This window comes from Scleropages formosus, chromosome 14 (assembly GCF_900964775.1).
Source record: "Scleropages formosus chromosome 14, fSclFor1.1, whole genome shotgun sequence".
NCBI lineage: Eukaryota > Metazoa > Chordata > Actinopteri > Osteoglossiformes > Osteoglossidae > Scleropages > Scleropages formosus.
Window position 1 is genome coordinate 20,477,330 of NC_041819.1, and position 15,190 is coordinate 20,492,519.

Consider the following 15,190-nt stretch of genomic DNA (forward strand, 5'->3'; position numbering starts at 1 on the left):
GAAAAATTGAATTAACAGTCAACTGTTTTATTGCTTGAAAATTTTAATTCGGAAAATTGCCAGTGAAAATCAGAGGGGTTTCATCGGGCCATCTTGTGTTTCATGTTAAAAAAAAAGAAAGAAACGTTGTTGACCTTTACCATAGCCCCTACACTGGGAAAAAATGATGAGAGAGCAGTTTGTGGGCCTTGGCAAATAAGCCCAAAACTGGGTCATAATGCAAGATGTGCAGCTCATATGCATGCTAAACAAGCACAAATATGACTTATGTTAACTTGTTTGCGAAATGATTGAACGGTAACCTCATAAATGCAACTATTTAAATGGGACAGTGAATGTAAAAGGCTGAAGTTTTCCGTTTTTTTTTTTTTTTTTTTTTTCCAGTCTTTTCTTTCCATTTATATGCCATGGCAAGCGGGCACTGTCCGATAGGGAGGAAGTGAGAAAATTTTAATACCCTGAGAGAATAGTAGCTGTGGATGTGCTTGCAGCCCTTTCTGATAGGAAACAGGACATGCGTTTTTTTTTTTCCGTTTATTTCAAATTCTGTGTGCTTTTTTCATTATTCAAAGACTTTCTTTCGATTCAGAGGAGTGCAGCTCCACCGTAAAACACGGGCAGTCGTTTTGCATGTCCGGACAGCGAAAGAAAATGTCCCAAAGCCGAGGCTCATTGGACCCCTTGAGATGCACTGCAGATGACAGCACTGCACTTAAAGGTTTAAATGCTTTCAGACCTCAAAGAAACAACTAACTAGGATTATGCAGTGCCTTTCCTGCTTGTTGGTTATACCCTCCACATAAGATCACATTTACATTTATTCATTTAACAGACACTTTTCTCCAAAGCGACGTACATCTCGCAGAAAATACAATGTGTCCGTTACATTAGCAGAAAGAGAGACTAAATTGCAGACGTGTGATTCTTAAGTGCAGACAGTTTGTTTCTTTCCACCATATGAACCAATGTTCATCACACGAGTAGCTGCATAAAACTTTATCCGAATATCCACGACTCCTGATCACCTTCCTACTAATATTTTTTTGTGGCTTTTTTGTGATATATATAAACATTACATAAGCACAACTTTAATGAAGTCTCGTTGTTATTATTTCCAATGAAGATCATGTCTGAGATATGTACTGGATGTCTTTGACTGACAGATGAATTCTAAAAAGGCAGGAATAGTGAGAAATGGCATTGCGGTGAAACCTGAAGCGGAAGATGAAGCAGATTCCTGATTGGAGAGTGGTGTAACCTTTGGTACACATATTCCCCAGAAACACTGCATTATGTCTAATCTGTCTCTAGTTCCTGAATTTCCATAAAGTTACATTATGATCAACATGCCTCCCAAGTGAGAATGGTGGCTGTCAGAAACTGATGGTGTAGCTATAATCCATGCAATTTATCAGGTCCACGCAGTCCTTGCCAAATATGGATCAATAAACCAAAATGTGGAATCACACACAGATCCAAAGTGTCTTATGGTAATAGAGGGAGTTGTGTTTATCAGTCACACACACATGCAGCCAGTGACAAGTAAACAAATTACTGCAGCCGTAAGCAAGTTCTCCCAGTCACCGTGAAACACGAGAGTACAAACTCACAATAAAAATCACTGGTTCTTGCAACGCACTTAACCGATTGCAGAAACTGCCTTAAGGAGACATGGAGACTTGCGGTTGAAGGACATTATGAAGACTGTAGGAGTTTTGTACGTGTGTGTTTTCCCCCTCCTACACTGTCTTCAGAATAGAGCACAGACAATTGTTTGTCTAGAACACATTTTCAGAGTTCTAAGGAAGGATGCAAATAAATCCCAATTGAACATTCAATCTTCTGAAGTATTTTCTTTTCACAGCCTTCATTTCTTTTTCTGTCATTACCCACAAGTATGATATTAAGACTGTTGTGTTAACTATATCCATAGTGTTGCAATAAGCTATATTGTGTATATGAGACTTTAACTTCAATGTTACTGTTTTAAGTTCTACTAAAGTTTATGCTGTAACACTATAAAGGTACATCGATTAAGTTTCACTAGGAAATCTTCTAGTTGCATCAGTGTTAAATTAATAAGTGTCTGAATAAATGACTATAATTCTGCATCTATTTTCAGTCCGTTCTCCTTGTCTTCTGTATATACTTGCTTTTGTTCGATCTGACCATGTAATTAGTTTGCCTTCTTTGAGCTGTTCATTTAGTTAATGGCACTATTCACATTATTTTAAGTAAACACCACAGTTATCATGACAATGTTCATATCCCATCACAAGAAAAGATATTCACAGCATTAATTCATCTAGATCAGGCTTCTATTACTTAGCGCTGGAGAAACGGAGGCATTTCTAATTGTGCTGGATTAGGTTCAATATGCAGAATAACACAGATACTGATGCAGTCTTAGATAAACCTCAGTTCCTTGAAGGTTAATGGAATTGGTTCTTGGGAACCTAAGCAGATGGTTTGATGCTGATTAGAAAACTAAAATGCCAGCAGTGGAACGGCAGAAATCCATTCAGTTTCATGTGAAAGAAAAATGTCCCTTTGAGACATTTCAGTTAAGTTCTGATCTTCTGTCTAGCAAATATTTGTCATTTTAATGATTTTTAAACTGTATTTTACAATACACTTTAACACAACTGCAATGAACTGACATCTCATCCAGGGTGGACCCTAAATAATCTATCACCCTGTGCTTCCCGGATAGTGTCCAGGGCATCAGGACCCTGCATTACGAATGCGCGATTGAGTGCTTGGGGGTTTATTGGAGTTTGCAGTATGTTCTTGCAGTATACAATCCAATACTGTGTTGAAAGAATAAAATCCACCACCAGTTTATGTAAACAGAGGCAAACTGTCCATTTCATAGGACTGCAAATGAATACATCAAGTGACGGTTTCATGTTTCCTTTTTTGTGTACAAAAGAATCCAGCAAATGCACTCGTAATTAAAATCCCCACAGATAAAGGTTTATGAAACCGTCCATTGAGGGCAGAAGTACAACAAACCAGCCAATTCCCAGTCTGCAAGATCACAACATAGTCCAAAACTTCTGTCCATGTTATGATTGGAGGGCAGTTGTTGACTTTGTCCCGTAGAGCAGTGAAACTGCTCATGGTGCTAATCAGCCTTGCCCTCTAAGCCTTGTAACCCAGACGTGATGTCAGCCAGACCACTGCTGTCCTATTTGAGGAGAGGGACATAGGGTGCAATGCAAAGTGTGGCATGGTTCCAGAGCGGTGGACCTCTGGTGCCCTGGGATGTGGGAGCTTGCCCTCCTGAGTGGGGTGACACCGTGGGACTGATGGGCTGATGAAAGTGATGCAGGAGCCCCCTTACCATGCTCACTTCTGCAGTTAATCCTTCCTGAATCCATCCTGCCAAGGCTACTAATTCCACTGGCCTTGCACAGGGGCTTGCAGACCACAAGGAGAGAAGAAGCACCTAAGAAACAGGTTTGGGGAACGTAGCCATAGCCATAGGGGGAGGGGATATTGGCAATCTCTACTTTTATTTGGAAAAGGACCACAGGGGTAGCAGATGGAGGCACTAAAATTAGTGAAACACTATCAATAATCCAAGAGCGAGCCTGTCGAGATGGCTGTTCTTCCATCTGTGGTCTGACGCCAAAGTTGGTAGGGCAAGATCTGAGAACAGGCCCTAGATGTAATTAGGGTGAGATGCATTATGGGTCTGAAGGTTGAGGCCCGAAGGCAGCAGTTGAGCGCATGCCCAAAAGGCAATAAATGCTCTGCTGTTCTTGGTTTTCCATCTTTCCTGGTCCTTTGAGCAAAGAGCACAGTCTTCTCGATGACCCAGGTGTCAAAGTGCATTACATGATTTTCACTTATAGAGCAGGATGGTACTCCCGGACGTGCGGGCACCAAATCAGGTCAACGTCTTCATCTGATTTTGTAGATATGCAAACCACATTGTTTGTTTCTATTTAGTTTCTGTTTCTGTCTAATTAGTGTGGGAAGACCAATGCTTGTTTTCAAATTTCCATTGCCTGCAATGAAATACAGATTAATCATCAGTTTAACAGAAATACTCAACCTTGCGAGGTTTTCCTTTTCTTCTTCTGATTCACATCATAAAAAGATAGGAAAACATTTTAGCCTCCACAAGAATAACAGAATGAGAGGTTGCCACACCCCAGCAGGGGCAAGTAGAAAGAAAGCCACACCACTACTCTCATGTTTCGGAATCTCCATGATACAACCGTCCCCTCCACGCTCATTTACGGTATCCTCGCCTTGCCTGACTCCTCGCTCCCAATCATGTTTCCTCACCCTATACCCTGACTGCTCGTCCCCATTCCTGGCTTCCCCAGCTTTGGACCAACCACTTTGCCTTTTGACAACATCCTCGGATCAACCCCAAGAATGACGTCTGCTCCACGATTCTTTGACCCATGCCTGTCCCTAATGTGGAAGAATTTTGCACAATCCAACTTAATAAAAGACAGGAGAAAGGTTCGCTAGTGGTACCCTTTACATCGGCCAAAGAGAGAGTCCCTCACTTGCAACAGAGACCAGGGAGTCTCCTCAAACAACAAAAACCCTTACACCGACCACGACTCCTGCCCTTGCCCGACGGAGAGAAATAGAAGTCTCCGCACTCGAGTCCTACGTCCCACCTCCTGGCCATGCGTGTCTTACAATGTTGCACATGCCCACTTTACTATTTGCGTTCTGTGCAAACTTTCTAAAAGCAAGTAATACAAACCATACAATAAGTCATGTTTTATATTCAGGGCGAGTCAATTAGTGTAGTATCGCATTTAAAGGCAGACTTTGCAGATGAGCAGTTCGGTACAGCTCCAGGGGGTATGGAGTGATGGAAGAGTTTTCATTTGCACGGCAGACCATCAGACGCTTACACAGCTCCTTGCTTTTGATAAGTCACCATTCTAGTTGAAACACTAGCCATAACCTATAGCCATTACCTACCTATTAATTTACAGGCTTCATCTGCATACGTGTAGTCAACCACAGAGGACAAGCAAGTGAGACGCAAATTCAGCCAAACATATGGAAATGTCTATTTTTGACCAAAGACCCTGCATGGTGGTCATGTGTGTTAATTAATCCCTCCTCGCTGCGCCCTCCCCCACCGAGGGTGTTATAGCAACCTGATCCCATGCTTTAGGTCCTCACAGTTTCACACTTTTGTTCAAATTAGGATCCGACTGACCTTCAGGTCTCAAAGTTAGAACCTCTAAATTATCAGAATCCAAAAGTTAATGGGAAAAGTTAGTTTTAGGTTTGTTCACCAAAAATTCTTTCCGTAAAATTATTTTTAAAAAGTTATATTAATGTGAAATACATCATCTGTGGCAAAGTATATGAGTTGATTAAATCCTTCTAATATCACTTATATCTGTATAATTGTATCCTTTTCAGAGCAGTCCAGCAACCTCCATGACTCCAAGAGTATCAAAAGCCTATAGTCCAAGTACAAAGAACAATGTAAAGCAGACAGGTTTTTACAGCTTGAGAATGAAGTAGTCAGATTCCAGAGAAAGAAGAACAATCTAAAGAGACATTTTTCCTCAGAACAGTTCATTTAAGGTGTAAAAGAAAATTATTCTTAATATTATTCCATATTAATATGAAAGAGGAAGAAGAAGAAAAGAACAGCAACATAAGTGACCAGGGCTAAGCAAAAAAGTTGGTCAGGCTTGTGAAATCAAGACAAATTCTTTAAAACTGTTCGTATGTGTACTATTATACTGTTACAACCTGTATTATTATAACCAGTAGCATTTTAGCCTGAACTGGTATGCATGTTAAGTGTTCCCATTGAGAGACTTGTCATACAGATCCAGGTGATGGTTTTTCTCAGCCATGCAGGAGAAAAGACCTGTAAATTAGAAGGGAACAAGGCACAGAACAAAGTACATCTGCAGTGATAATATGAGTCATGTGCATGACTGAACCTTAGGATCTAGTGTACCCTAAAAATGTAGAAGTCTGAGCACTGAGCCCTGAGGAACATCTGCTGATGGGTGAGAAAGCCTGTGCACAACACCTTGTTAAAATAATTAAGAACACACCAATTAAATCAAATTTGGGTACAGCTGTCAAGCACAGTGTGGGAGGATCAGTTATTTAATTGTATCAAAAGCAACAGAAAAGTTTAGGAAAGTTGAGGCAGATGAGCTTGAGAGTTTAAAGAATGAAGCACTGGTGTTTGGAAACCAGATTTTTCCTTTGACTGACAAGGCTCAAGCCCAGATTCGCTCAAATGAGTTACATTTTTCTTTGCGAGACAAAGAACAGACATGCAATACTGTCATGCGCCACTTAAAAACGTTTTGTTTAACAACTGACCACATATATAACAGTGGTCCCATAAGATTATAATGGAGCTGAAAAATTCTTGTCAACCAGCGACGTCATAGCTGTCGTAATATCGTTGCGCAACATGTTACTCACGTGTTTGTGGTGGTGCTGGTGTAAAGAAAACTACTGCACTGCCAGTCGTATAAAAGTATAGCACATAAAATCATGTACAGTACATAATACTTGATAATGATAATAAACACCTATGTTACTGCTTTATGTATTTACTATACTGTACTTTTTATCGCTGTATTAAAGTGTAGTCTTTCTACTTATAAAAAAGTTTACTGTAAAACAGTATGCTGTGTTATGCCAGCAGCAGCATCATAAGTCTCGTATTTACTGCGTCTCTTGACTGCATCGAGGCTGTACCATCTAGGTTTGTATAAGTACACTCCATGATCGAGGCTATACCATCTAGGCGTGTATAAGTACGCTCAATGACTGAGGCTATACCATCTAGGTGTGTATAAGTATACTTTATGATAGAGGCTATACCATCTAGGTGTGTATAAGCACATTCTATGATTGAGGCTATACCATCTAGGTTTGTATAAGTACACTCTATGATCGAGGCTATACCATCTAAGTATGTAAGTATACTTTATGATCGAGGCTATACCATCTAAGTGTGTATAAGTACACTCTATGATCGAGGCTATACCATAGGCGTGTATAAGTACACTCTATGATCGAGGCTATACCATAGGCGTGTATAAGTACACTCTATGATCGAGGCTATACCATCTAAGTGTGTATAAGTATACTTTATGATCGAGGCTATACCATCTAGGTTTGTATAACTACACTTTATGATGTTCGCACAACAACGAAATTGCCTAACAACACATTTCTCAGAATGTGTCCCTGTCCTTAAACAACGCATGTCTGTACATGGTTTTGCAGAGAAAATAGGTTTTTGGTTGTGGTTTTATGTCCATGTTCTTGAACAATGAGTTAAGTCTTTTTTGATTAGTTCAAAAAAGGAGACAGTACTCTGAAAATTAATTCATGCTTTAACCCTCTCTAGGCAGACGTTGCAAATTACCATCAGCTGGTACAGATTTTTCCTACTGCTAGTACTAATTGGGTCTTGAGAGGGTTAAAAATATTTTACAAATTACATTAAAAATGTCATTTTTCCATTGATGTATCCCAGTTTTGTATTTTTAACATCAGTTAAAAACTTCTCAAACTTCTTAGCTTTTCTGATCACATATAACGATAGGCAATGGAATAACCAAAGGTGGAAATTTACACATATGAACTTGTTGGGTGAGGCGTTTCCTGTCAAATGGATGATTGAAAATGTAAATATTTTGGTCTGGTTAAGTTTTTTAGCAGAGCGCTTTATGAAATGTGTTGTTGAGAAATTTAGCCAAGTTTGCGCCTCAAGTACCTCAAGTCAGTGGTGCATGCAAAATTTTGGCCATGGAGTTTCATGCACTGATTTCTGTAGTTTTCAGCCCTGGTCTTGGCAGACCCCTCTACGCACTGGTCGTTATTGCGGCCAAACACTTCGTTAATTAGCCCATATTACTGCAGATCATATGATTTGCAAAGACTTAGACCTTGAGGAAGAGGGCGTGGTGACGTGGTGGGCTGGGCCCTGCTTTCTGGTGGGTCTGAGGTTCGAGTTCCACTTGGGGTGCCTTGCAGCAGAATGGCGTCCCATCCTGGGTGTGCCCCCTCCCCCTCCAGCCTTACACCCTGTGTTTCCGGGTTGGACAAGTGGTTTTAGACAGTGTGTGTGTAGACTCTGATGAAATAAAGCTGCAGGACTCCATGCTTTCTAATTGCTTTTAGTCTTTTTGCAAAATTAAGCAAAATCAAGAAGTACTAAATCTCTTTTGCTATTCTTACTGCTACTACACTTTTACAAACTCTTCACACTTCTACCCTCTGGCAGGCGTTACAGAGCACTGTCTACCAAAACAAGAAGACACAAGAACAGTTTTTTCCCTCGAGCATCACCCTCATGATCCATTACACTCCCCTATATATATCCCATCGCTTTTGTAATTTACTTGTTTTTTTCTTGTATTTATTCTTTTTTACTCTGTAAATATGCTATTTATTGATTCTGTGTCTGTGTCAGCTGTCTGTAATACTAAAAGCACCAAGCACCAAAGCAAATCCTTGTGTACGTCAGCACACTTGGTAAAAAAAAACCTCATTCGGATTCTGATCTCTTTTCATTAATCAATCACTTAAGAAAGATTAAGGTTGTCATAATTGTCATTGCTTTTTTCTTCGGTTAATTACTAGTACAATTTGATAAACATTTTTGCTAATTATTTCACTATCCTTGAATAACAGAAATGCAATTTATGCTGACCAAAATGACATTGAGTCCTGCAGCAAAGGCATTCAGATTAACATTATTTGAAATGAACTACATATTTATTGAACAAGTGAAATTTAATTATTTAAGCACTGAGCCGGAATAAAAGTCTGCATGTAGCACAGGGTTTAAACCCCTGACACGTGGCACTCCACTGAGAGAAGTGCATTCATTCTGTGCCTTAATATTTCATTCTTTGCTCCTCTGACATTTATCCAATGGAAAAATACAGCATCTGACCAAGTCATATAACAGGGTATTTTAGCGGAGCACAGAGAGAAACTACAGTAGGAGCAGGGAACTGGGAATTGGACCTGCAAACTTCACTTTGTATTTGAGAAATTCTTGATTACTGCTACATATCAAAATTAATCATCACACACAGAAACACAGATTATTTATTAACAAGATATTTTGTTGGAGGAATAGTAGGCAAAAAGTAAATTGTTCAGTAGATATATCAATTCTTTTGCAACATTTGCTATGCAAAAGTCCACCTTATGTCTACGCAGGACAGGTAAGTCGGAGTAAAAAGGGGGCGATAACTGACAATTTTCACACTTCCGCCAGAACTTAAAACTCCTCAGCAGGGACCGCTAGCACATGGTCGCCCACAGAGAGAAAAGCCGTTGCCATCCTTTCTCCACCTTCCCAGCGAGGGTGCGAATGGATTCAGCAGGAATCCGAGGGACATTTCATCATGCCTGCTTCTAAATTCCACTCTCCACCTACTGCACCGCCAGAAAACGTCTTGTATTGTCACCACAGAGACTGTTTCCGAGGGCAAACCTCAACAAAAAGTACTGATTTCAGAATCTTCACACGGCACGTATGTCCAAACTTAAGATTAAATTTGTTAATGCGGTACTCCAATATAATTTTCCTAACCGATGATGATGTAGGTGATGATCATCTTGTAATAAACATTCCTGCCTGCAATTATTCATTGTCCTACAAAAAGGACAAATTGCTGTTATATTTTGTTTTTACTTCAAAAAAAAAAAAGAAAGAATAACACAAATATGGCCATATTTTTTTTAATTTATTGTTTTTACAAAGAAATTTTATAGTTTTCTGATTTCAAAAGAGAAAGATAAAATACAAAAACACTGAGTACTGCATATGTTAAGTAATGGCATATATAAGTGATGTCATACGATGACAAAAAGATAGAAAAATCATGTTCAAAAATGTTTTTTCCAACTAAAATTAACTTACCCTGAACTGATTTTTGACGACCTCTTACATCTTCTCAAGTTTTCCCCTTTACGCTAAACCGTAACTTCACTCCCAACCCAACCAATATAATTATGCATTAGGTATGTCAGGCAATTACATTAAATAAATATTAAGAAGAAAAAACTTGTCTTTGTGCTGTAACAGACCAGCAAAATAATGCAGGTCCTGCAAACTCCCTGTCTCCCAACATAATTTTTTCTCCAATACAATTTTTGAGTTAAAAGTTCTTTATAGTTGTTTCAGCCACAGATGGCAAACTTATTAGAAATGAAAGCCTCAGAGGTAGGACTTTGCTCTTTGTAAAAGCTTTATAAACTTTCGACTTTGTAAAAGGTTGTTTCTGAATAGTGCTGTCTTGCAGTTACAGTTAATTAATTTATCAATTTGATGCTTTTTCCATAAGTCAACTGACACTGCTAGATTTGTATTCTGAGCTCGTTACAATTTACTTATTTGTACAGCACAGTAATTTCTGCTGGAGTACATTAGACTTGGCATCTTACTCAACGGTACTATAGCAAGTGCAAGGAATCAAATGTGGATCTTTTGGCCCCAGGAAGGGGCTCCAACCATGACTTCACCTGCTGTCTGAGGTTAAATCCTTTATGCACTTGACTTGGCAGTAAACGTCTTATATGGTGATGTTGGAATACAAGTTTCGTCTTTGTAGGGTGAAGGCTTTTTACTCCACTGCGACATGCATCTATATACCGACCATAAATGAATTTCTAAAATTGAACACGTACGATTTTAACATTCAGTTCCCGACACTGATTTCAGTTTTTCATATAGTTGTGAATAAGTATTAATGATGCATTCGTGGGACATTCTCAGACTCAAAGTTTATTCAGCCCTCTGACGCATTGAGTTTCAAGTGTACCTGACGATGTTGAGAATTTCTCACTTTGGAAATCTTGTCATTCAAGATTGTGAATTCTGGAGTGAAACACTGCTGCTTGACACTACAAGACATGGGTGCTTTTTTTTTTTTTTTTTTTTACACATGCCAAAAATAAAACTAAAATACGCATACACACACCATCTGAAGCCGCTTGTCCCAGAGAGGGTCGTGGGGAGCCGGAGCCTAACCCGGCAACAGAGGGCACAAGGCTGGAGGGGACACACCCAGGACAGGACGCCAGTCCATCGGAAGGCACCCCAAGCGGGACTCGAACCCCAGACCCACCGGAGAGCAGCCGCAGGCCAAACCCATTGCGCCACTGGACCCCTCCTAAAATTAAAATACTGAATTGAAAAAATTACTCGGAGGCACAAACGAGATTAGCCATATTATTTATGTTAGAGTCAGTGCTCATTAACAGCAAAAACTTTCGACTGTCCAACAAAAGCAATTTAAATGCTACATTAATACATACCCCCAATACGGTTGTAGCTTACAACAGCTGTAACCTATACATGTAGCAGGTATGTGGAACTGTCTGCCTTACTCAGTTGTCCCTCTTAAATAATGCTCATTTTGTACACACCATAATCATCATACTGAGGCCTGAACACGGCACGTTTTCACATGCTGCTTCCATTGAGACCTGCAGAGTTTACGTATTTTGTCAATGAAGCAAACACACGAGGCTCAGTCCAAAAGTATCCTCACTAGTGATAGCTTTTTATAATCATTACTGCAGATACTTTGTGGCTTACCCTCACAGATGGTTATAAAGCTCATCAAGGCAGATAGTTTTGTGTCAGGGATCCTCCATATGTTAGAAATCTCCTCATGGTATTGCAATATACATAAGCAGAATTGATTAACAAGTTACCCTCCTTCAATCTTTGCTGTAGTTACTCATGTAGTTTTTACATCAATTTTCTGTTGTGGAATGTTGAATAAGTACAAATGAGAACCATTTAAATTCTTTAAGAGTAAAATCAACAATCGCATTCAATAACGAATATAAAAATCATAGGCAATACAGACATGCTCAACATAAGTGTTCACACGAGGAATGGATGAACACATCGTTAACAGGACCTTTTTCCTGATTTCTGTGTAAAATTTAACATGGATGTCCATCTTGTATCAAGCAGGTCTTGGTGGAATAAAGACCCACCAACTCTCAAGTCTTCAGCTTGTCAGAGAGGGCTGCAGTTCATGCATTTTCACTTGCGTGATGACTATCCTGCTTTCTTCCTGTACTGGTGAACTCACTCTGCCTGTCCGCTCCTCACCATCTCCAGTTACAGACACTCTCGAGATCAACAATCTAGTTCTCAAACAGGTTCTTCCACACAGCAGACCGTGGGGGCAAGGGGTAGGGCAAGTCTGCAGGCACCGCTGTTTGCGCAGATTGCACACTCCGGTGATAAACGTCCCTCAGGCATCCGTGGAACTCAGCGTTGAGCAAATTCGGGTGGCTTTACTAGGCAGACGCTGCGACAGTCTCATCTATCTGGGCTGCTGAGGTCCACAAAGTTGCTTGATTGGAAGGAGAACAGAGTCTTGCTCTACACTGAGCAGACAAAGTTTACATGAAGTCAGTTCTTTGACCAACAAAACTGAAGCAAATCCTTAATACCAATATAGATCCTTCTTCTTTTCTGGCACTTGCAATCCTAAAAGAGCAAAACAAATAAGAATAACTTCTTAGGGGAAAAAAAACCAAAGGCAGACGGTCCCTATAACCTTTCTAAGTGAACACGTTCATAGTTTCGTAACAGATCAAAGCTTGACACTCACGACATGATTAAGTATGACTTCTTTCTTACAACGACACAGAATGGTATCATAAGCGGGTAAGTTCAGTGGTACCGGAATCAAGGCTCATCCCGGAACCAAGTGGATCTCGGAATCCCGTAGGGGCAGACCAGCCAGCCGCCACATCAGGTTTGGACGCGGAGCTCGGAGCACTCCCGCTCACAGCCCGGTCGCTGTGCAGCATGTTGAGGAACGAGTTGGTGTAGTGGTGCTCACTGGGGCCCGGGCCCTCTCCACATAGTGCCTGGGGGTACATCACGGGGGCAAGACCCAGGCTAGCACCTGTTCTCGGAGGCAAGGGCCACAGATTGGAAGGCTGGCCACCTGGGTTTGTTATCACTCTTGGAACGGAGCAGGGGTCCTCCAAAGGAGTAAACGGGACGTGTCCAGAAGAGGTTGATGGGAAGGTTGGATCGGACCAGGAGCTTGCTGGGAAGGCCCACTGCACTGGAGATGGATCTTCTGAAGAAAGGAAGTAAAGAGTTCATTTGTTTGCGGGCTACTTTCTGTGAACGTGCACATGACCACACATTATGTTGGATTGTTTCTCACTGTATCTGAAGGCATTTCGTCTGCACTCCTACCTGCTCGAGGACGTTTTTTCTGCACGCCTACCTGCTCTTGAGGCTGTATCATCTATAAGTATGTCTGTACTTGAGGCCGTTCTGTCTGTAAGTCTGTCCGTACCTTTGGATGTTTCATCTAGACTTCTGTGAGTACAGATGAACTTTTTCCATCAGAACGACTGTATTTCAGGCTGTTTAATGTACATGTTTGTCTGCTCTTGATGATGTTTCATCTGCTAGTCTATACTTGTGGTAATCATCTACTGATCTGTCTCTATTTGAAGCCATTCTGTTTCACCTGCAGGTTTATACTCAAGGCTGCTCTATCCATGAGTCTCCTCTTGAGGATATTTAGTTAACGTACTCGTGCATTTGCGCGTATGCGCTGTTCACCTGGTTTGGGAGTCCGGGGGATGCTCTTGGCCTTAACGCTCAGGTCCTTAGGCTTGCGAGCCTTGTTGAGAGCGCGAGAGAAGTGCTCGTCCACCACACTGTTGATGTCACCCTGGAAGTAGGTGAAGAGGACGCTCTCCGTCTGCTCCTCAGCCTTCACAGCCATGGGGCTGCCTGGCTTGTCCTCCATCGCTGAGCACCAGAGAGCAGAAGTACCGCCATCAGAAAACTCAAGTCCAGTGAGGGTCCTTAACTCTTATTTGCACTTTTCTTATAAGCATACATGGGAAGACAATCAACAACACATTTCCTGCAAAAACTTATTTTTGGCACAGTATGCTACATGTTTACCAAATGTTTAGTTCACACATACTAGGTCAAGGATGCAATAAGTTTTGAAAAATATTTGCCCTGATGATTAACATGAAAACTCCATGCTATGACTGTACAGTGAAGTCAGCGACCCACTGCAGTGTCTTTTTTACACTGCAGTTTCATCCGCAGTCATTAGAAATTCATCACCCATTCTTTAAAAACCACCATCAAAAGCTTTTCAGATAAAATAAATAAATAAGTAAATGCATAATTTCACCTGGTTATGTTTTAATAATGCACCTGAAAGCTCTCCAATAATAATATTAAAGGATTTTCGAAAATGCTTAATAAGCAATAAAAAAACGAGTTTGGCCATCTGGCATCACTATGGAAACGAGGCAGCTCCTAACACAAATTTCTCACATGTTTAAAACTTGGAAATGTTCTTATAACAGAGATCGTCTTCCGGACAAATGAACTCCATGCAGTTAAGTAATTCTTCCATTTGATTATGATGATTATGATCGGTGAACATTCAAGAGAGACAGAGACCTACATGATGATTCTAATAAAACCCCGAGTACAGCGGTTTCGTTGCCATTCATGTCCTATTTTAACGACGCTTACCGAAAACGACGCTTTAAAAAAGGTGTTTGTGACAGTTTGTGCTGAACCGGCAGTAAGTCCAAGCGCTCACGTCATGTTGACCCGAAGATTTCACCGCAACTGAACGCGGAGCCCTCACCTGCGGGGGCGTGGCCTGCGTGGGGGGCGTGGTCTCTGCGGGGGCGTGGTCAAGTCATACTGTTTGCTTATAGGACAGGTCAGGTGAGGCTCTCTGAACCCGCCCCTTTTGTTAAAAATAACAATAACGATACTAAGGCGGTCGTGCGCGGGTATCGAAGGCGCGTTGCCTCCCTCGAACAGTTTTGTGTAAAATCTCCTCAAGCTGGTTAGACACGAATGGCAAGTTTCAGCATCTCTTGCACAATTTCCCATGATCCTTACCGCAGCCAGAGCAGTGAAGTAAAACGATTTTTCTCACTGTGTTTGGCCTTCGCCGTGAGCTCAAATTTGCGCGCAACTTTCAATGCGAACCAATGCAATGAGTCATAAAATCTGTCAAAATTTATTACCTATTACTGTAATGCAAAAGTGAACTCGTACAGATCTCTACCAGATTTAAAGTAGATATGGAATGTAACATTCGGGAGATCCTGGTCATTTTCTTACTGTTCTTATTTAAAAAAAGGTCCATCATGGTAA

At 40.8% G+C, this 15,190-nt stretch overlaps 1 protein-coding gene across 6 annotated transcripts; it reads right to left on the reverse strand.

Annotated features, from left to right (window-relative positions):
* Positions 1-11,162: 11,162 nt before the first annotated feature.
* On the reverse strand, positions 11,163-14,637 carry LOC108928941 (transcription cofactor vestigial-like protein 1). 6 transcript variants are annotated; one of them, XM_018743150.1, is made up of 4 exons: positions 14,481-14,531; positions 13,610-13,801; positions 12,705-13,109; positions 11,163-12,508 (listed from the first exon to the last, which is right to left on the reverse strand). In XM_018743150.1, exons 1-4 carry the CDS (start codon positions 14,527-14,529, stop codon positions 12,465-12,467), a joined length of 690 nt encoding a protein of 229 aa, XP_018598666.1. In that variant the 5' UTR covers positions 14,530-14,531; the 3' UTR covers positions 11,163-12,464. The 6 variants fall into 6 exon arrangements, with proteins under 6 accessions (XP_018598666.1, XP_018598665.1, XP_018598670.1 ...); XM_018743149.1 differs by having other exon boundaries at positions 11,164-12,508; positions 12,705-13,112; XM_018743154.1 differs by lacking the exon at positions 14,481-14,531 and adding an exon at positions 14,348-14,403 and having other exon boundaries at positions 11,164-12,508; positions 12,705-13,112.
* Between the last annotated feature and the right edge of the window lie 553 nt (positions 14,638-15,190).